Here is a 23,272-nt window from a genome sequence, read left to right as displayed (position 1 = left end):
AGAGTTCACAGCAGCAATTTTCTCTTTGCATCCTGAGAGAAACATCTGCCACTACCTAGGATTGAACTCTCACTTCCAAGTGGGAGGAGAGCATCTTCACCAATTAGGCCACTATGCCACTCAGCAAATAAATCACATATATAAAGATTAAATTTCTTCAAACACACAAACATGTTAAATCTCTTCACACACACAGATTAAAGAGAGGAGTCTGGTTTTGTTCATTTTATTTAAAAATAGAACAGAGAAAATACACGCAAAAATGGTGCACCAAATTTCAGTGCTTATTATTAAAAATACAGATTTGGAGAAAATGAAAGTAACTCCTTCTCAACTCAAACACAGCACACAACAGCATGCAACAGATACACTGATCAAAATACAGAGATGGGTTTTAAAGCAGAGGGTCCACTAGAGCATAAACATGTGTACATAATCATGTAAAATAAATGCATCTGTAAAACCGTTTTCATCACTTTTCCATTAGCAATCGCCATAGATGTTCTGGGATTATAAACCTTTAAAAATCATGGCATTCTGGCAGAGGTGGGGGTTCTTGGTAAGAATTTTATTTCCTACATATATTATTTTTCCCTCTTCCTGTAGCCAGTATCTCAGCAGAGAAGACTACCAATTATAAATGCATGGGGAAAGGATAAAGAGGGGTGTCTTTTGTTCTAATAAAAAAATACTGTAGCATCTCCACCAAAATCAGAATTCTCCTCTAAAACTTTGGAAGTGCAACATGACTTGATTTCTTCCTACAAAAATACCCATGTTCCAGCAGTAAGCGCAAGTTTTCATTATTTCAAAAGAAAGAAAATATACTGGACTTTCCTTTAATAAAATACCAGTTTGATTATATATTGTAAAAGAGGAAGGTTGGATCCTTTTTAAATATATCCATTTCTCTATCTATAAAAAAAAATCAGTTGTCTAGTGACATGTATGGGATAAGGTATTTACTCCACTTCACTCCTGGAGCACATCAGAAATCTATATAGGCACCCAAAACTTCTAGAGCAGAAGTTATTCAAGCAAAAGAAGACATCTAACCTCGTTTCTATTTTCCTACGGTACCAGGACACAAAACAATGGTCTTAAAGTTATGCAAAAGCATATTCATCTTCAATAATAAGAAAGCCTTTCTTATGTCAAGAGCAATGATAATCTGGAACCAACGATCAAAAGTATCGGTGAACTCTATGCTGGATATCCAGATTGCTTTCATTTGGTTTCTTGCAATGGACAGTTGGATTAACTTCATTGGCTATAGTGCCTCTTTCCAATACTATAAATTTTCTGTCCTGCCTTTGCTTTTGACCACTGGAAATCTATAAGGCCTAGGATCAATGGGGCCCTGAGTTCAAATAAATAAGGACGGGGGGGGGGCAGTGCATCCTGGAATCAGTCCACAGGGCTGCATTTGAAGACACAAGATTTAATGCTCCTCCAGGTGGATTCCTATTTCAAATTAAACTGGCTGGATGTTATTTTCTAGGCTACTTCTTCTCTCCCCAGTTCCCATTCCACTTACCTCAATTGCTTTGTTACCCCAATCGGTCCCAATCCAATAATTCTTAACCAGTCCCTCCCCTCCTAAACTGGGAAGTTTAGAAGCTGGAGTCCAAGCCAACTGAAAGATTGCTGTCACGGGTAACCTAAGTCAGGGGTCTCCAGCCTTGGCAACTTTAAGACTTGTGGACTTGAACTCCCAGAATTCAGTCAGCAAAGCTGGCTGAGGAATTCTGGGAGTTGAAGTCCACAAGTCTTAAAGTTGCCAAGGCTGGAGACCCCTGGCCTAAGTTACAAGTAGTCCTCAACTTACAACCATTCTCTAGCAACTGTAAGTTTACAATGGTGTTGAAAAAAATGACTTATGATCAGTCCTCACAATTACAACTACTGCCGCATTCCAGGCGGTCACATAATCACAATCTGGGTGCCTGGCAACTGGCTTGCATTTATTAGCATTGCAACATCCCTTGGTCATGTGATCCTCATTTGCCACCTTCCTAGCTGGCTTCTGACGAGCGAAATCAATGGGGAAGCCAGCAGGCATGCTCACAAGCAGTCACGTGACGTCTCGCTGAACAATCACAATGATTCACTTAATAACCATGGCAAAAAAGGTGGTAAAATGCCTGTTTAAGGGATGCCTCACTTAAATGACCACACCGCTCAACGAAGAATTTTCCAGTTCCAATTGTGGCTGTAAGTTGAGGCCTACCTATACAGTACAGTCCTAGACTTAACCACCGCAATTCAGCCCAAAATTTATGTTGCTAAATGAGATGGTTATTAAGTGAATTTTGGTCCACTTTACAGCCTGTCCTGCCACAGTTGTTAAGTGAATCACTGCAGTTGTTAATTTAATAACACGACTGTTAATTGAATCTGGCTTTCCCATTGATTTTACTTGTCAGAAGTTCGCAAAAGGGGATCATATGACCCTGGGACTCTGCAACCATCATAAATATGGTTCAGTTGCCAAGCGTCTGAATTTGATCACATGACCATGGGGATGTTGCAACAGTTGTGTGAAAAACGGTCATAAGTCACTTCTTTCAGGGTCGTTTTAACCTTGAGCAGTCACTATACGAACTGTTGTAAGTCGAGAACTACCTGGGCGAGGTCAAGACTTGTTAATATGGCAACATCTATTCCCAGTTCCTTCTACTGTTATCCTGTGAAACATCTAAATGGTACCTCTTCCCCCAGATGGCATTACTCTACTCCACCTTATTTGCAAGGCAGAGAATGGTGACAGCATGGCTTGTTCTCAAAACGCAAGTGCGAAGACAGCCGTGTCTGCATAAATGGATTTACATTTTCAGAAGCAGAGCATCGAAGGAAATCAAAAATGCTTTTTATACAAGAGCCAATTCTCACCAAGTCAAAAGCGAACAGCCTGATACTAGAACAGCAGCTTCACACCAGCCACGCCTTATGGGCACCAGAAGCCACCAGAAAATAGACCCTGATTTCACAATACATGTGCTTTGCATTTAATACAGAGCAATCACTGAAATTCTTTCATAATGGCTGCATTCCCTTTTTCACCACCATAAATCTGGAGTTTTGTGTCCTCGAATGCCTGCTCGGGCCTGCTTCCTGTCTAGCATTGTTGAGAGACACCTGACAGCTTGCAAAGAGCCACCATCACCAAAAGCATCAAAGCATCCATTTTTAAACAAGGAATACACACGCACACACACATACACACGCTTGCCTGGTGTACAGCTGTGCAGCGCAGTTGCCACAGCCCCATGAAAGTGAGAAAAAGTGCTTTTAGGTGTCCTGAGTCGTACTAAAAATCCCATTCCTTTCAGCTTTAGTTCATCCATGTGCCAACCAGTCAGACAATAAAACTTTACCACTGGTCTCCTACATTCTATCTTAAAAGGAATAAATACATATTTTATAAAAAAAACCATAAACACACACACGCACACACCCCTGAAACAGATACACCTGTAAGAAACAGGTCCTCATCCTTTTTTTAACCTTCAGTAAAGTTGACCTGGGGAAAAAATATATTTACATACAGTATCAGGTCAAAAAGTTAGTTACCAACACCCAATTTCCCTGTGGGGGGGAAAAAAATTATCTCCCACTCTTGCTGCAGTTCTAGTGTCAAAGGGCCTATGTCAGCTTGAACATTTCCCCAAAAGATAGTTTGCAAACAATCAATTTAGGATGGGGAGACAAGATGGAAAGCCATGATTTCGTATGTTTTGTTGTTAGCCTTGATAGCTAAAAGATGGGTCTTCCTTATTCAGAGGCACGTTAATTCTGATTATCAAATGCAAGGAGGCCAAACGCACAGAGAGCAGTTTCCACCATACTCTGTTTCTAAATGTGAAGAGTCAATAGGTTCTCCGTTATCAATGGGTTGGCCGGGAAGAGTGGCTTAAAGCTAAGTGAAATTTGAACAAAGTACTTTCTTTTCCTGAGGGCTACAATTGAATGTGAAAATCAGCCATGATAAGGGAACAGCAGGGCTGAACAGTTCCAACAATATGAAACACAAGATCTTGGAATAAAGCAGAGGTATCCAATCTGGGCAATTTTAAGACCTGTGGATTTCAACTCCCAGAATTCCCCAGGCTGGGGAAACTGAAACGCAGGTTTTAAAGTTGCCAAGGTTGCACGCCCCTGGAATAAAGTTTCTTTGCAGCTGGGAAATTGAGGCAAAATGATGGTTGGACTATCTCTTTGACCAAGGGGTAGGAAATCATCTCTTAGCCCCTGACCGGGGGCCACAAGGGGACCTTTTTTTCAAAGGAACATCAATAAAGTTTAATCAAGTCTGCTGGACTGATTTCCACAAATCCTGCCACCCTCAGCCTGGGTGGGATGGGAATGTGCATAGAGGCTACAGCTTGGAAGCAAGCAGGGAGAGGGATTGGTACAGTAATCAAAATGCCCACCAAGCACAAGAAGGAGCTCTGTTTTTTCTGAAATAAGGCATATTAAATCATAACTGGAAGTGACAGGGAAACCAAGTTTCTGAATCAAAAAAATGCCCCTGAAATAGTACCTGGTCTCTCCCTAGAGGCCAGGTCTGGGAAGGGCAAAAAACAAGGTGGCATGCCCCCTTTAAGGGGCGGGGCTATCAGAGGCGGGGCTGCCAGGGGCAGGGCTGCCAGCCAAGCTGCTGCCAGCTGAGTCAGTAGGGGAGGCTCTGTAGCAGTCAGATCGTCGGACCATGCCAGGCTGGAAAGCCGGGTGGCGGCGGGCGTGCTTGGTCAGGTGGTCGCTCCGCATAAACCGCTTCTCGCAGAGTGGGCAGGCAAAGCGCTTCTCGCCGGTGTGGGTGCGGAAGTGGCGGGCTAACTCATCGGAGCGTGCAAACCTCTTCTGGCAGCCAGCCCAATTGCATGGGAATGGACGCTCACCTGCAAGGAGAAAAGAAGGCAGGGAGAGAGAGAGAGAGAGAGATGGTTATTTTGGTCACTCTCAAGAGCTGGTGTTAATAGAGCCTCCATATACAGAAGCAATCTATCTCCAAAGACCAGATTTTAAATAGGCAACAGTCCTCGATGCCTCTGGCTAGCTGCGGCTGGAAACAAGACACTAGAAGAAATCCCCTAAGGTAATGCTTAACAGTTAAATGGAAGCAACTCCCAAAGGCAAATAAGTATAATACGATCCAAACAGGAATCCTAAACGACAATGAAAAGCTTCAGTGAGTTAACATGTTCTCTGCCACACAAGCCTTTACTTATTTCCTCTTCATCCTAGTAGAACCCATAGGAATTTACAGGGAGGGAAGCAAATTAAACCATCCCAAGCAAGAATTACAAACTCGAAGGACAAAAATCACTTTAAAACAAACAAGATCAGTACAGGGTGTCCACTTAGCAACCATCTGAAGTTCCCACAGACCTACCTGGGTGGTATTTACAACCCAGATTCAAAATCTCCAGGGATGCACTTCCACTCCCTGGCAGTCATGTGATCACACTTTGGGGGCTTAGCAACAGAGCCTCTTTATTATTTATCTATTTGTTTGTTTGTATTCTGCCTTTATTGCTTTTACAAATAATTTAAGGCAGTGAACATATCCAGCAATACAATCCTCCTCCTTTTTTCCCCCTCAACAGCAACCCGGTGAGGTGGGTTGGGCTGAGGGAGTGTGACTGGCCTAATATGGCTGCTTGCAGCATCCTATAATGGCATGATGGTATTGCCAAAACCAAACATTTACGTCCAGTTTTCAGCAAAACCATGCCCTAGCTTACCAACTGTGGATTCGCTCAACAAGCACTGCAAAAAGGTCATAAAATCAGGTTGGTCACATGTTACTGCTGAGATAGGTAGGCTTCATTACAGTCATTAACTTGAGTATTATTTGTATCAAGAAAGCTTAAAGGACTTCTGCCCTGAAGTAGTTGGCTGAACAGGAGGGATTTTGAAGAAAGAAGATCAGGGATGGGGATGAAGCAACCATCCTGTAACTGAGATGCTGTCACTCAGAACAGCCTTTCTCAACTTTGACAATTTTTAAGGTGATTGGACTTCAACTCCCAGAATTCCCCAGTCTACAACTTCCAATTCTGGGAGTTGAAGTCCACTCTACCTTGCTGAGGTAGAGAAACACTACTTTAAGAATCAAGTCAGCACAGGCATTAAGTTCACAGAAAGGATTGGGGCTGCAAGAGAGATTCTACACTGTGAGATGCAAGTCCGACGTCGGAAAAACAGCAAAACATATGAGATAGCAAGCTGTCGCAATTAAAAGCACGAGATTTTCCTTTCTTCGGGGCATAGAAGTATATTGAATTTGTCAGACGTTATGGAACAAAATCAGAGAACTTTGCTACAGCTTAAATGCTTTGAGTTTTGTGTACTAGCTGCAATATTATTCCTTTTCCCATACCTTTTCCATCCTCAATTTATGGCAATTTGGACCAGAATGTCCACTGCTAAGCAAGGTGGTTGTTAAGTGAATTGCACCCAATTTTACGACTTTTTGGCCAATCGACTTTGTTAAGTGAATCACTGCAGTGAATTACTCAGTTGTTAAAGAGATTCAGCTTTCTCCCATTTGTTTGTTGGAAGGCAGCTGGGAAGACCGCAAATGACCTCAGGATATTGCAACTGTTGTATATACATGACAGTTGCCAAGCTCCCAAATTCTGATCCTGTTCTGTGAGGATGCTGCAATGGTCATAAATACAAGGATTAGTTGTAACTCACTTTTTTCAGTGCTGTTGTTACTTTGAACGGTCACTAAATGAACAGTTGTATCTTGAGAGTTCGTTGTAATGGGGAGAAACAGATTTATTTAAATGCCTAGATCCCTTTCTAGCAGGCTTGCACTGATCTTTTCATTATTATCACTACTAGCACATCATTGTTCCAATAATAATCTGCAAATCAGCATTAACTTATCTAAGTCTCTATTTGCTCTCCTTTGGATCTCTGGAGGATCCAGGATAAAAAAGAAAAGAGTCTAATTATCCAAAGCACAAACAGCTTTATTAGTGTTCCTGTTACGGTATTAACATGATTAAAAGGGATGGGAGCAGTATCCCTGCACAACCTTCCATTGCCCCCTCCCCAATCTTAGCCCTTTAAAAGAAGATGTTCCTTGAGCCCTAAAGCACTTCAGTGGAGCTTATTCCTATATATTATAAGCTTTGTATCACAGTTTTATTTGTACAATTCAAGGCAGCGTAGCTAACGGTCTCATTTTCTCTTTCTCTAAACAGTGTTTTTCAACCAAGGCAATTTAAGACGTATGGGCTTCAGTTCCCAGAAGTCCCCAATTGGCTAGGGAAATTCTGGGAGTTGAAGCTCACATGTCTTAAGATTGCCGAGGTTGAGAAATACAGCTCTAAAACAACAACCCTATGAAGTGGGTTGGACCAAGAGAGAGGGACCGACCAGTAGTGGGTTCCTCTTACCTTCGCTACCAGTTCAGAACTGGGAGCGCTCGCGCACAGCGCTTCTGCGCATGCGCAGAGCGTCCATGATGATGTCCGGGTGGGTGGGCGGAGCCTCCCACTGCCACCACTACCGATTCCCCCGAACTGGTAGAAACCCACCACTGGGACTGACCCAAAGTCATCCAGCTGCTTTCCTTGTCTAAGACAGGACTAGAATTCACAGTCGCCTGGTTTCTAGCCCCAGGAGTTTAGTTGCTACATCAAACTGGCTCTTTGCAAGCCTTTCTCCATTTTTGTCTCATTTTCATCAGTTTCTGTTGTGGCAGATTGCACTGATATAGATAAGCGATTCTGCCACAGCCCTGTGTTGTACACCCAACACACACAATGGGGTTTACACGGGCTTATCTCATTCCAAGTGGTTCATCTGCCGGGCTCAAGCTGTTTCCAGGGGGAACATAAAGAAAATTCCATGAGCTTAAAATGGCCCGTGTGTGTTTTGAAAAATGGAGAACAGATCATCTTTTCAAATCTGTGCCCCACTGTTAGCTTTACGACATTATCATGTCTTAATAATGTACTAACATCTAAATAAATATATTTCTGATGAGTAGTGCCGAGTATGAATGCTTAAAAGTTTGCATTTTCCCTTAAAATCTTTCTTATTAGTTAAAAAGCAATTTATTTATTTTTTAAATTGTGTATGTCTGGGTGTGAAAAAGATACTTTGATATAGTGATTAAGGCACTGACTTAGAACATGAGACTGTGGGTTCTAGTCCTGCATGAAAGCCACTTGGATGATTTTTGGCAAATTACCAGGAGATGGTGAGTTCTAGTCCTGCCATAGGTATGAAAGCCAGGTGAATGACTTTGGGCCAATTACAAGGAGACTATGAATTCTAGTCCCATGTTAGCCATGAAAGCCAGCTGGGTGATTTTTGGCAGCTGTTCTCTCTCAGCCCAACCAATCTCACAGGATTGTAGCATGGAAAATAGGATGAATAAGGGATATTAAGTATGTTCGCCCCCTTGAGTTACTAAAAAAGTAATAAATATGGGATAAAAATCTAGTAAACAAACAAAAAAACGAATACAAGTGCGAGTGCGATCCCTTTAGTTATGTTTGGTTTTGCAGAGAGGTCCCCAAATGTGAGCAGTCACCGAAATAAGCAGGTGATGGATCTTTTCTGATGGATCAGGACCATTTTTTGAGCACTAAACATTAAACAGCACTGAAGCAAAGGCTACATGTGGGCATTGCAATACATTTCATTTCTGAATCCCAAAAATCTGGTTCTTAAGGAAAGAGATTGCTGGTTTTCTTTATAAATGCCCACAACCAGGATACAATGGATGAATTGCAAAAGGAACTTGAGATGCTTAGAAGAAACTTGCTAAAAAGAGGCATCAAAAATAGAGAATATAATGCTGCTCTCACAAGAAGGAGAAATGTACAGGAGGGATCCCTAATCTCTGGTCTGCGGCCCACTAACGGGCTGTGGCCTGTTTGAAAGTAGGCCGTGCAGGTGGCAGGTGAGCGTGTGCATGCGAAGCTCCCCTCGTGCGAGTGGTAGCTGCTTGCACTCATGCGCCAAACTCCCCTTGTGTGAGCAGCTACCATTTTGTGCTCCCCTCACAAGCAGCAGCCGCTTGCCCTTGCACACGAAGCTCCCCTCACACAAATGGAGCTGTGTGGACTTGCACGCGCCTGCCTACCACTCTCAATTTGATGATAATAATTGATAATAGTAAGAAAGAACTGGAGAAGATAATAAAATACAAAGGTCTGCAAAAAGAAGCAGAAGGACAGTGACAAAAGAAAGCAAAGGTGGTACCAACAGTCACAGGCGCCTTGGGTGCAATCCCAAAACAGCTGGAGCACCACTTGAACACCATCGGCATTGACAAAATCATCATCAGTCAACTGCAAAAGGCAGCTTTACTCGGATAGGCTTATAGAGTGAAATTCACAGTGGATTTTCAATGGATTTGAAATCTATATTTATAGGGATTCCAGACTGGTAGAGAGAAGTTTGCACAAAAAATTCATGGGCCACAGCCCCAAAGGCAAACAGATAACTGGAATACTGGATACGATTATGATGGTAGTGATGCTAATTTTTTTTTCTTCCTCTAAACCAGAGATGGCCCCTTTATGACCTGGCTCAGGAATTCTGGGAGTTGAAGTCCACAGGTCATAAGGGGGTCATAGTTCTCCACTCCTGCTCTAAATCAACTTTAGGCTCCATGGATGAGACAAGATGCATACTTATAGGGAGTTTCTTTCCGGAGATAAATATTTGTTTTTGCTGCCATTGGATACAAGGGAGAGCGACCAAAGAGGGCAATTATTTCTGATGCTAATCAAAGAGGGCAATTATTTCTGATGCTAATCAACGGAAGGAATTATTATTTATAATCAAAGGCCCAAGAAACTAAAGCACTCCCACACTGAGACAGCTGCGTCTTAACCCAAAAGCTATCAAATCAAGCTACCATTTCCATTAAAATGCTCTGCCAGGCTGGTCATGGGCCCCAAATTCTTATGTTATCATACGAATCCGGTGGCATATTCATACCGACACCATTATTCCCAACATTATTACATCTACCAAAGACAAGAAGGCAGTCTTGGAAGTCACAATACGGTTAAGAATGTAGATCATACTTGCAATGAATTACCATATTTTTTGGACGATAAGACGCACCGGAGTATAAGACGCACCTTAGTTTTTGGGGAGGAAAATAAGAAAAAAGCTGATTGGCGGGTGGATGGTCTCCCGAAATACCCCCAATCAGCTGTTCCCAGAGGTGAACTTTAGCAACAGGTTTGTTGGTTGTGAGTGCTGCGCCTTGCTTTTTTTTCTGCCTCTGAAACCTCTGTTTCAGAGGCTGGGCGGGGCTACATTTGGTGTATAAGGCGCACCCGAATTTTCACCCTCTTTTAGGGGGGAAAAAGTGCGTCTTATACTCTGAAAAATACGATAACAGTACACGTTGCCAGGAACACTGGAAACTGCACTGAATTAAGTGAGAATGATTTCTATTATAATGGCAGAGATCTGAACTTTGAAAGAAGAAACCAACTTTGAGTGGTGTTTTTTTTAATGGAATGATAAAATGAAAGTAAATGTAGGTTTGAATAATTATTATCTATTATTAAAAATATGGAGCAAGTACAGGTGATCCTCAAATCACAACCACAATTGAGCCCAAAATGTAAATTATTTAAGCGAGAAATTTGTTAAGTGAGTTTTGCCCCGTTTTAGGATTTAACACATTTGTTAAGTGAATCACCGCAGTTATTAAATTAGTAATACAGCTGTAAAGTGAAGCTGGTTTCCCCACTGAATTTGCTTGTCAGAAGGTCGCAAAAGGGGTTCACATGACCCACACGTCATAAATGTGAGTCAGTAGCCAAGCATCTGAATTTTGATCACGTGTCCAAGGGTATGCTTTGCTGGCTGAGGAATTCTGGGAGTTGAAGTCCACAAGTCTTAAAGTTGCCATGGTTGGAGACCCCTGGCTTAGAGAATAGTGAGATAAGAGTTGCAATGGGATAATGGGTGGAAAAAGAACTAAGAAGAGACCCGCCCTAGTTTCTCAGGCTGTAAAGGAGATGGGAAAGATATGTACCTTCAGATTTAAAGGATCCCGTTAATGTAGCCTTACAATAAAGTAGAAGTAGCTTATCTGATCATGTTTCCTATCGAGTCTACCTGGTAAAGCTGACATCAGATGAAGTTACCTTATGGTAGGATGGGCAGCAAACAAATTTAATAAAATAAATAAAATTTAATAAAATAAATATAAACATCCCTTAAACTCCGCTGAAGATGTTACCCTGTCTGGTAATGAAACGTTCAGAAATGAACCCACAAGCTCGGAGAACATGTCATTTTTGGAAGGCAATTTTCTTTTTGCTTCTTTGCCACATATTTTAGCTGGGGAAGTTGGGTGGGGGTTGTTGTTGGAGCGGTAGAAACTTAAGTCATAACAACATTCCGTATTCAAGGACATCTAGCGTCTGACGGAGACTGCCTGAAGACTGTATCCAATAGAGTGTGAAGAGTTGATTGGACAACGTGATGAACTTGTGGGTGTGGGGCAGGGCTGTGAACTGTCAGCTGGGTGTGGAAAACCTGGAAGCTTTCCGTTTTGGGTTGTCCAAGCTGTGCCAACATGACATCTCTAATAAGTTGGAACTTTTGAGGAACCTCAAGCCTCAGAGCTTTATTTCATTGGGGATGTTCCTTGGAACCCTGACATTAACCCAAAACCCCTAAATAAATAAACAGCACCCTGAAAGGGGGCTGAATGGGATGCTAAGCTTGGGTGGTGTGAAGATTCAGCAAAGATTACAGAACGAACCCTTTGCCCTCATCCTAAACATGAGCTACAGATATTCACCACCATTACAAAAATGAATATGATGGATAAAGGGAAAATCAAGACTTGAGAACAAAAAAACTGAATCTGAAATAGAATTATGTACGAATGATGATTATATTAATAGCCAATGTACAAACTGTCACCAACAGATGAATAGATGAAATGCTGTATGATGAAATGGGCTGCAAATTTTGGTTCAATGTAAAGATGGGATCTGTGGTAAAAAATGTGGGGATTAAATTTATGTTGCGCTATAATCTAAAAGAGAACTTTTATAAAATAACCCCAACGAAGCGGTTGAAGTGCTGTCCCGGTGCCTGGAAGCTGTACGGGTCTGGATGGGGAGAAACAGACTCAAGCTCAATCCCTCCAAGACGGAGTGGCTGTGGATGCCGGCATCCCGGTACAGTCAGCTGCATCCGCAGCTGACTGTTGGGGGCGAGTTAGTGGCCCCAAAGGAGGTGGTTCGCAACTTGGGCGTCCTCCTGGATGGACGACTGTCTTTTGATGAACATCTGGCGGCCGTCGCCAGGAGGGCCTTTTACCAAGTTCGCTTGGTTCGCCAGTTGCGTCCCTTCCTTGACCGGGATACCTTATGCACGGTCACTCACGCTCTGGTTACGTCTAGGCTGGATTATTGCAATGCTCTCTACATGGGGCTGCCCTTGAGGTGCACCCGGAGGCTGCAGTTAGTCCAGAATGCGGCTGCGCGAGTAGTAACGGAGCCGCCGTGGCTCCCACGTGACATCGCTGTCTGTAGCTTGCACTGGCTTCCTGTGGTCTTCGGTGCGCTTCAAGATTCTGGTAACTATCTTTAAAGCGCCCATGGCTTAGGACCCGGTACTTACGAGACCGCCTGCTGTTACCTTTGCCTCCCACCGACCAGACGCTCTCACAGAGAGGTCTCCTCAGGTGCCGTCCGCCAAACAGTGTCGGCTGGCGGCCCCCAGGAGTAGGGCCTTCTCTGTGGGGGCAGTGACGCTCTGGAACGAACTTCCCCCTGGCCTGCGTCAAGTGCCTGATCTTCGGACCTTCCGTCGTGAGCTCAAAACATATTTATTCATCAAAGCGGGACTGGCATAATTATTGATGAATTTTAATTGGGTATTCTTAATATTTTTAAATTTTAAATCTAAATTTTAATAATCAGCCTTTAAAATTTGCTCTTTTTAAATGTTGTTTTAAATTGTATATATTTTGTTCTTATTCCGGCTGTACACCGCCCTGAGTCCTTCGGGAGAAGGGCGGTATAAAAATCTAATAAATAATAATAAATAATAATAATAAAATGAGGTAACAATGCTACAACAATACAGTGGCTCCCAACCTGTTGCCACCAGGGACCAGTACCATGGAGAAAGGTTTTTCCAGGGGTGGGCTGCTGGGGGTTCGCAGGGGTTCCAAAGAATCTCTAGCTAAGATTCTGTGCAGTTCAGAGAATCCCCAAATCCCACTCCTGGCTGGCCCCACCCACCCTGGCCCTCCCCTGCCAGGGGTCCCCTCACAGCCGGTTTTGGATGCAGGTAAGTGCAGGGCACGCACGGAAGGCGAAAAATGGGCCTCCTGAGCTTGGGGAGGTCATTTTCACCCTTCCGGAGGCACGAGGAAAGCCTCCAGAGCCCGGGAAGGGCAAAAATGCCTCCCCCTCACCCTGTGGTACAAGAGGCCAACAAGGCAACCGGGCAGAGAACCCCTTGCTAAAATTTTTGAAGCCCACCCCTGACCGGAGGGGGTCATGATTTCGGGTGCTGCCTGCATCCCACAGATGGCGCTTCACTTGTTCGCGTGGACTGGTTGCTGGCATGCTGTGAACTGGTGACAGTCCACGGACCGGGGGTTGGGGACCCCTGATATAGTGGTGAAATGTAAAATTTGTTACTACCGGTTCTGTGGGCTTGGCTTGGTGGGGAGGACGGGGTAATGTGACTGGGTGGGCGTGTAGCATTTTTTTTCTACAGCCTCTTCAGCCAAAGAGGTTGTAAAAGAATGCTTTTAAAAGCCTCTGACAATCCCAGCTGAGTTGACTGATCGCCAGAACCTTTTAAAAGCATTTTTACAACCTCTTCAGCCGAAGAGGTTGTAGAAAAAAATGCTTTTAAAGGGTTCTGACGATCCCAGCTGAGCCCCGCAACCATCAGAGGCTTTTTAAAAAACTTTTAAAAGCATTTTTTCGGCCGAAGAAAAAATGCTTTTAAAAGTAAAAAAAAAAAGCCTCTGATGATCACACGGTTCAGCTGGGCATGGGCGGGGGGGGGATTTTTGCTGCCACCATCGCTACCGGATCAGGCGATCCGGTCCAAACCAGGAGCATTTCACCCCTGCCCTGACGTAATACCTGGGGGATTTGGGGACTTGGAAGTCCATACATCTTAAAGTCATCGAGGCTGAGAAAGACTCTGTAAACCACTTAAAAATGGAGATTCCTGACTTCAAGATATCCAAGGAGAAGCCAGGGGGCCCTCCCTAGAAGATTTAGCAGATTGTGTAACTGGTTATTATTCCTTTCAGATGCGTTAAATAGTGGTAGCCAATAGTCAAACCTAAGAAAAATAGGGGGTAGCTTGAAACACTGTGCTTGTTAAAGGTTTAATGTTAGCTTTTAATGAAAGATTTGATGGGCACCAAAAGCAGTGACATAAAGAGAACATAAAGAGACATAGTTCCCTTTAATTATGCTTGTGGGAGGTTTTGCAGGGCGTCCCTATGGAAGAAGGCAGCAGATGGTGGATCATATGTGACTAGACAGGACTTTTGGGGGGGGGGGTTTGAGCACCAAAAATAAAATAAAAAAGAATAACAGAGCAATGGAGGAGGATGACCAGGATAAGAGGAAAAAGAAGCATCTGCTTAAAACGAAGTCTGCTAATGTGGAAGGGCAATGCAAGTAAAATTTTCTCAGGGAAAAAGATGGGTTCTTAAACCAGGCGATCTCTGCATAAGAATTCCTTTGATTACGTGCCTCGCCTTGGTTTCATTTTCAAAGAGCAGTTCCTAGCTTCCATTTGCATATTTATTTATTTATTTATTTTTATTTATTTGTTTAATAAATTTATGTGCCGCCCATCCATCAAAGTGACTCTTCCTAGCTTTGGGGGTTTTTTCTCAATCTTTTTCGTAAACTTTTAACAATTTAACAGTTTGTTTGTACTGTCCTTGTGTTTCAAGGTCCTTGTGCTTCAAGGAAAAAAAATGCAAAGAAAGTGGGAGTACTTTGGCCTATCATTTATCTATTTGAGATTTTTTTTATCCAGCCTGTACATATCCAGCCAGGCAGCAAATGTACATAATACTCCTTCCTTCCCAAAGGTGCTTTTTTCAGGAGGCAACTGGACTTTCTTGTTTTTTTCTTTTGAAGACGTTTCGCTTCTCATCCAAGAAGCTTCTTCAGTTCTGACAGGTTAATCGGGATTCCCTGTTGCCTCCTGAAAAAAGCAAAATTGCTATCTTCTGGTTTCCATCTTTGTGCCTTAGCCATTACATTAAACTGGCTTTATACCAATGGTTTCTCCTGGCTTATTATACCTGCTGCAACATCGGAAGTTGCCTACAATACAATCCTAGCTGAGTTTGACTTGCCAAAGGGTATAGATATTCAACACCAGTTGGCACCATTAATCTAGTCAGCCAGCTTGCCTTGCCTTGATATTAATAAGTGGCAATTGAAGAAAATGTGCACTTCATAAAATTACAAGCTCTCTGATATGGAGTGTTTATTGACCCATCCAGGAAACACCTGACACACTTTAGGCATAGCAGGTAGCAGGTAAGCCCTCAACTTGCAACCATTTGAAATTACAATGGCACTGAAAAAAGTGACTTGTCCTCACATTTACAACCGTTGCAGCATCCCCATGATCATTTGATCAAAATTCAGGAGCTTGGTAACCAGCATGTATTCACAATGGGTTGCAGATTCCCAGTGTCGAGTTATCATTATATGCAACCGTCCCCAGCTGGCTTCCGACAAAGTCAATGGTTTAACAACTACATCATTCACTTAACAATTGAAGCGATTCACTTAACAACTGTGGCAAATAAGATCATAAAATAGGTGTTACTCACTTAACAACTGCCTTGATTAGCCATGGAAATTCTGGTCCCAATTGTGGTCATAAGTTAAGGACTACCCATATCTAAATAGATTTATGGAGAAATCTTTAAAGATTAAAGATGTTAGTGTGACGTTGAAGGGTATAACAAAACTCTGGAATTCAACTGTGAGAAATCAGGGTTTACCACAGATGGGTGGAGGCTAAAATAATAATATTGAGAAGTTGGGGAATTGCCAGTATTATCCCAGATGTTAAAAGATTGGCTTTTGGAAATATGTAATTTAGTCATTCTGCAGAAGGCAGCATTTTCTACTAATCAAAAGGTTAAGCAAATTCTTCTGTGGTATAAATTTTGGGATAATTTTAAAGTAACATTTTGTATCTAATTACTATATTATATGGTACTTTAGTAAACCAGTAACTGTAAGCTTAATATACAAGGTACACCTTTTTTGTTTCTCTCTCGCTTTTCTTTTTCTGGTTTTTTATTTGTAAAGGATTGCTTTACAAAACTTTATTTATTTTTATTTATTTTGTCAATCATATATAAACAGGTAAAAGTATAAACATAATTTGGATACATGAAAAGAGTAAGTAAAAAGGAATATTAGGACAGGGACAGTAGGCACACAGGTGGAATTGCTATTTTGCCTGTATTTTATCCTCTTATAAAATAATGAATAAAAGGGGGGGGGAATCCTCTCAGATTATCATCAATCAGATAAGAGATTTCCTGGCAAAAGGAAGTAAATTGGGAAAACAAAAACATGTTTTATAATATAACACAATACGTGGAAAAAGTTGAAAAGTAGGATTGCAAGTTTTAGGACGATTAAGAAAAAGACCAGCACCATGAAGAAAAGTTAACCTTCATTTATTGTACAACCCACTGAAAGAAAATCGCTTTTTGAAGTTTTCTTTTGAAGGCAGAAGAAAGAGGATTTTGGTGGATAGAGCATGAAAATTCTGCTTTTTAACTTTACAGATGCAAACAAACACTGTGGAAATCAGTAGCAGAGGATGAAGGAGAAACAAAGCAAAGCAAAGCCCACATTTGGCCCCAATAGTTGTTGTTTTTTTATTATTTGTTTGTTTCTATCCCACCCTTATTATTTTGTACAAACAACTCAAAGCCCTGAACATATCCAACACACCTTCCTCATGCTATTTTCCCCACAACAATCCTATGAGGTGGGTTGGGCTGAAAGAAACGGAGAGAGTGACAGTGATTGGCCCAAAGTCACCCAAGCCAGCTTTCATGGCTTAGGCAGGATTTGAACTCACAGTCTCCAGCTGTCTAGCCTGGTTCCTTAACCACTAGATAAACTGACATTCTTTTAGTCCTGGAACTAAACTTTCATTTCTTACATGCACAAATCCACTTTTCCACTAAACTTTCTGCAACTCAGCAGCTTTATGTAAGAAAGGGAGGTTCTCTGCCTGGGCCTGATTGCTGTTATTAAATCAAAGGGAGTACATTTTGTTCCTACTCCTTCCCTTCTGCCCGAATTATATCTGCAAAGACCTCGTTTCAATCTCCAACTGAGGACAATTTCCCTACGGGACAAGATCAGAAGAACAGGATATAGTTACAAAGACCAAAGTACCAAATGACTTCACAGCCCTCAATTATGTCACATGAGAAACAGCTTGATGTAAGGATTGTGAGTTCTAGTCCTGTTTTAGCCGGCTGGGTGACTTTAGGCCCAGGAGACTTTGATTTGATTTGATTTTTTATTTGGATCCTACCTTTGTTATTTTTTTTTACAAGTAACTGAAGGCAGCAAGCATATCCAACACACCTTCCTCCTCCTATTTTCCCCACAATAACAAGAGGGGGGGTGTTGGGCTGAGAAAGAATAACAGGCCAAAAGTCACCCAGCTGGCTTTTATGCCTAAAATGACTCTGTCTCTCACTTTCTAACCTGGTGCCTTAACCATTATACCAAACTAGTTCTAGGCTCGTCTTAGCCATGAAAGCTGGCTGGGTGACTTTGGGCCAATCACCCAGGAGACCGTGAGTTTTAGTCCTGCCTTAGGCATGACAGCTGGATGGGTATTTTGGGTCAGTCAATCTCTCTCAACCCAATTTGTTAAAGGGAAAATAAGACGAGGAAGGAGTATGAGGTATGTTTGTTGCTTTACTTCTAAAGGAATAAAGGCGGGATAATAATCAAATAAATGTAGGTGTGACAGCACCACACATCTATGGCTCTCCTGCATGCCTGCAACCTTGAAACAACTGAAATAATACATTTTTTTTTCTGAGTTTTCTGCCCACTACAAGCCTCAGAGCATTTGACTTTGCCCACTTATTATTTATATCCAGTACCCTACTGCCCAGGGTCTTCATGTCCCTGCAATACTGTCCTATGGTTTTTTTCTAAAAGTTAGAAAAAAGTTCATATCCAAATCTTTGCACGTGGAACAGGTCTGCACTAGTAGCAGACTATTGCAAGACCCTGTGTGCTTAACAACTTGTAGATGCATTCATGTGCCAGCTTCAGCAAGTTTAGAGAAACCACCAACTTTAAACATGATAGCATCTGGACAAAGCAAGCCTCTCCCACACTGTTTTTTTTTAAAAAAAAAATAATCAAAAGCTTTTATGCCTTTGCCTACACAATCCTGCCAGCTGCTTAACCCAGCTATCCGCCCACCAGAGGATTAAGGGCACCAAACATAGCTGACACAAAACAAGCAGCCGAGGTTTCTCCTGGCACATTGAAAGGATCCCTGCTATCAAAATTCATCCTTTTTTCCCCCCCAGCCCCATCTCCTTTTACACGCACAGATGGATAAACACTGCCTACATTAGAAATATAGGAAGATCACAGCGAGGCATCTTGGGAGTTGTAGTTGCAGAGTGGCAAAGAGGGCCAGGTTGGGGGAAAAACTGCCCTAGAGATTCCTCCTTTAAACCCATCCCATTCGTGAAGGGTCTTAGCAGCCAGCTTGCCTTCTGCACAAACCCAGGAGTGTGGTGGGGAGGAAAACCAAAGCCATAAATAAATAGCCCCTCGTCACACTGCATTTAACACTTCTCCACTGACTCTGTACCCAGGTTTGGAAGGTGTGGTTCCTTGAGAGAAGCGAACCCCACCGCGCTAGCATCCTCCACAAGATGGCATCATTCATTTGCTGGCCCTCCCACCGCCCCCCTGTAAAAGTAGGGCAACTTTGAGCAAGGACTTCTGAAGGTCATCAGTGGATTTCCACCCTGGAGGGGTAGTTGGAACCAACTCCTCCGCTTCCCAGCCCCCAAATCAGGTTACAGTGGTCCTTTCCAAGGAATCTCATTCAGGGCACCGGCTATAGCCAAGATGAATATTTTTCTGGGGAGGGAGTTGCCAAGGATACGGCAAAGAGGCGGCTCTAAATAATCATCTAGCTCAGGGGTCTCCAACCTTGGCAACTGTAAGCCTGAAAGACTTCAACTCCCAGAATTCCCCAGGCCGGCTGGGGAATTCTGGGAGTTGAAGTCCTCCAGGCTTACAGTTGCCAAGGTTGGAGATCCCTGATCTAGCTGACAGACCCCCCACTGGCTCTTCTTGGCACGATTCAACTCTTTTTTTAGGCTTTTTAATCTGCTCTCTTTTGCGATCCGCTTTGCGCCCGCGATCTTTGGCAAACACACCCACGCGGCTTCTGGCCTCGCGCGTTGCTCCACCCACCCACCCCGGGTGCAGCGGCAACTGTACCACCCTTTGTGTCCCTCTTAAATTGGGAGGTTCGGGGGCGGGGGGGGGGGAGAGCCGTACGTGGAGCTTCTGGATCCATGGGGAACAATCCAGGGCTAGACGATCTTCCCTCCCCGCCCTGGGATTAACTTCCAACGGGGGAGGCCCCCCATCCCATCAGGCCACCCCGGATGGCCACACCTCTCTCCGACCGTCCGGCGTAGGCAGCAAGAGACTAGGCTCTGCCAACAAGAGTGGGCGAGATTTGAAGCGCGCAGCCATCTCCAAGGGAACCTTTCGGAAGGGGCGGGGGGGGACTCTAAGCGAGACAGAAAGACCCCCACACACTCCTTTCCTTGCGGGGCAGGGGGGGGTGTCGCGCGCCAGAAAGGCGGAGTCTGCCATTGGAAGCGCCTTATATTTGAGGGCAACACCTCCCTGGCGCGCCTCCTTCTACGGTAGCCTGCCTCGGAACGCGGAGGCTCTACTGCGCCATCGGCAGGGCCGCCGCTTCCCAAGTACCCGAAGGCTTAAAGACCCGCACCGAGCAGGAGCCCAAAGTCTCCCTTATCTGTCTGTCTGCCTGCCTCCCTCCCTCCAATCCACTTTCGCTTTCGAGCTTGCCCGGCCAAGCACGTGGGGCCAGGATCCCATGGGGCGGGGAGCGGCATCTTTCTTTCCTTGGGGAGAGGGTGGATCAAGAGAAGGGGTGGGGGGAGGAGAAAGCCTGCAGGTCCCGTCTCCCTCCCGCCCCTTGAAAAATAAGGAAAATGGTTAGGAAAGAGACCAGCCCTCCCAAACGCCTCCCTCCCTCCCGGATCGAGAGGAAATCCGTGCGCCAAAGCCGAGAGAGGCGCGGTCTCCACGTGGGTGGAGACCGAGGGTTGGGGGAGGAAGCGGGAACGGGGAGGGTGGGGTGGCCGTGGGGCCGAAGGATGCGGACTGAGAGGCGTGGGGGGCGGTCCTGCAGGGCACCCTGTTGGGGGGGTCTCAGCCGGGAGCAACAGGGGAGGGACGCGGATCCAATCCCGGGGCTTGGCTCTTACCGGTGTGCGTCCTCAGATGCGCCTTCAGATGGGACGATTTGCCGTAGACCTTAATGCAGCCTTGGAAAGGGCATTGGTGCCTTTTAGCCGGGGAGATGGCGGAGAGGTTGGCGGGGCTGTCAGCGCCGGCTCTTCGGGGAAGCTCCCCCGCCTGCGGCAGGATCGGGACGCCGCTTCGCGGCTCGCTCCCGCCGGGAGAAGAGGAACAGCTCCCGCTGCAATCCGAAAGCGCAGAGCCGGGGCGGCCCGGGTGACGAGCGCCGGGGAGGGAAGGGGGACGCCCGCCTCGCTCTTCTTTGGCGCTGATGAGGCTGGAGGCCGGGTGGATCAAGGCCCCGCTGGAGATGGACATCAGGCACTCGGCGGCCAGATAATCCAAGCCTGACATGACGCCTCTTCGGAAGCGGGGAACCCGTCGTCCGGAGGCGCCTCTTGGAAAACAAGGCTCGCCCGGCTTCCCCAAGGCAAGATCGGACAGACGGACAGACGCCCGGCCTCCCGATACAGCGGCTGGCTTACACGGACGCGGCTGCCTCGCCCTGGCGCAACGTGGAGACGGAAGGAAGGGTGGGGGAAAAGAGACGCCTGCCTGGTCTCCGCCCAGCCAGGGAGCGTCAGGTTGGAGGGCAGCCGAGGCTGTGACCCTCCTCCCCGCCAAGTCTCCACCTTCCCAGGCGTGGGGGGAGAGCGGAGCGGGTAGCTTCGGGGGAGGAGAACGTCGGTTTAGGGCTGCCCAGCCTTGGCCTTTAAAAAAAAAAATCCGGACAAACGCAGGAGGGCGCTGGGGATGCGCCCGGGTTGGTTGGCGGAAGGGAAAGTCCCCCATCGGGATCAAGGCTGTTATATTTTCTTAATTAACTCAACTTAATTCCTCTTTGAGGGCTGCAGGTGGTCTTCGAAATACGACTGGTGGCGTTACGAAAAGGATTAAGGGCGCCAAGCCTGGGATTAGAATAGCAGAAGGGACCTTGGGGGGTCTTCTAGTCCGACCCTACCCCTGCTCAAGCAGGAGGATTTTTGCAACTAAACGCATTAGTGAATCAACGGTTGGATGGCAAACGGACCAGAGGTGGGTTTCAGCAGGTTCTGACCAGTTCTGGAGAACCGGTAGTGAACATTTTCAGTAGTTCGGAGAACCGGTAGTAAAAATTCTGACGGGCCCCACCCGCATCTATTCCCTGCCTCTCAGGTCTCAGCTGATTGGGAGGAAATGGGGATTTTGCAGTATCCTTCCCTTGGATTGGGGAGGGAATGGGGATTTTGCAGTATTCTTCCCCTGCCATATTCACCAAGCCACACCCACAGAACCGGTAGTAAAAAAATTTGAAACCCATCACTGAAAGGGACCTGTGACACCAGAATTTATTTATTGCATTTGTTGGCTGCCTATCTTGATGTGGGGTTATCAAAAAGTGAGTTGGAAGCAGGTTCTGACAGGTTCTGGAGAACCGGCAGCAGAAATTTTGAGCAGTTCAGAGAACCAGCAAATACCACCTCTGGCTGGCCCCAGAGAGTGGGGTGGGAATGGAGATTTTGCAATATCCTTCCCCTGTCATGCCCACCAAGCATAATAACACAATAACAGAGTTGGAAGGGACCTTGGAGGTCTTCTAGTCCAACCCCTTGCCGAGGCAGGAAACCCTACACTATTTCAGACAAATGGCTATCCAACATTTTCACGCCCACAGAACTGGTAGCAAAAAAATTCGGATTTCACCACTGGTTGGAAGGTACTTCAGAAATCATGTGACAGAGAGAAATGGATTAGAAATGAAATACTGTACAACAGTGTTTTTCAACCTTGACAACTTTTAAGATGGGTGGACTTTTAACTCCCAGAATTCTCCAGCCAGCATGCTGACTTGGGAATTTGGGGAGTTGAAGTTCACCCATCTTAAGTTGCCAAGGTTATAAAATATTGCATTACCTACAGGACTATCTCTATTTGATAGGATCTGGCAGTTTTAATTGCAATTCTAAATGGGCGGTTGGGTGTTCATTTGTGATTTGGCTGTTTATTTTGAAGGAAGGTGCTTACAGAAGATGGAAAGGTTGAATTCCTTTCTGAGAAAATGAGGTGTGTACTGTTAAGTAATGAAATAAGACCACAATCCCAGTTTGCGTATCTCTGGAACTAGAGAACTCAGTAACACCCATTCATTTGTGGACTCTGAGAATCGTCCCCAATGATCTATCCGGGTTATTTATTTACTTAAAATATGTATATGGCCACCCAACTCAAATCAAACCAAGCTTACAAGACATATTTTAACAAAAGCTAAGGGAGAGAATTGATCTGATTTGAGCAGCTTTACAAGATACATTTAACAAAAGCTAAGGAAGGGAACATAAAACCACAATACAAAAACCTCCAAAGAACAGTGAGAGAATCGAAACTAAAGTGGCTGTTCTGTGGGAAATAGGAAGAAGTACAGTTACAACCAACAATTGAGCCCAACATTTCTCTTTTTTTAAAAAAAAGTTTTTTATTTTATAGACAAACTTACATTTAAAACATCAGTAATTCCTTCTGTGTGACATCTCGGTGTTTTCTTCCTGGCTCCATCTTTTGTTATTTCCTCTTTCTTCACTTCAATTTAAACTATTACTATTTTTCCACAAATACATTATTATCATTTTCTTACATAATTATCCATTGCTCATCTGTACCTATTCTAACCAATGGTAAAATTTATCCCATAT

At 44.4% G+C, this 23,272-nt stretch overlaps 1 protein-coding gene across 1 annotated transcript; it reads right to left on the bottom strand.

Annotated features, from left to right (window-relative positions):
- Positions 1 to 210: 210 nt before the first annotated feature.
- Positions 211 to 22,391, bottom strand: KLF16 (KLF transcription factor 16). Its single transcript, XM_058163365.1, has 2 exons — positions 20,570 to 22,391; positions 211 to 4,901 (listed from the first exon to the last, which is right to left on the bottom strand). The coding sequence occupies exons 1-2, from the start codon at positions 21,393 to 21,395 to the stop codon at positions 4,603 to 4,605; spliced, it is 1,125 nt and encodes a 374-aa protein (XP_058019348.1). The 5' UTR covers positions 21,396 to 22,391; the 3' UTR covers positions 211 to 4,602.
- Positions 22,392 to 23,272: the final 881 nt, after the last annotated feature.

This window comes from Ahaetulla prasina, chromosome 1 (genome assembly GCF_028640845.1).
Source record: "Ahaetulla prasina isolate Xishuangbanna chromosome 1, ASM2864084v1, whole genome shotgun sequence".
In the NCBI taxonomy this organism is placed as follows: domain Eukaryota; kingdom Metazoa; phylum Chordata; class Lepidosauria; order Squamata; family Colubridae; genus Ahaetulla; species Ahaetulla prasina.
The sequence above is the reverse complement of the archived record's forward strand: the minus strand, read 5'-3'. Positions and strand labels throughout refer to the sequence as shown.

Coding starts and splice junctions, on each gene's coding strand:
- KLF16 (XM_058163365.1), bottom strand. CDS start 21,395: ATGGGGGACTTTCCCTTCCGCCAACCAACCCGGGCGCATCCCCAGCGC. Junction 4,902..20,569: donor GCATCTGAGGACGCACACCG/GTAAGAGCCAAG, acceptor TTCTCCTTGCAG/GTGAGCGTCCATTCCCATGC.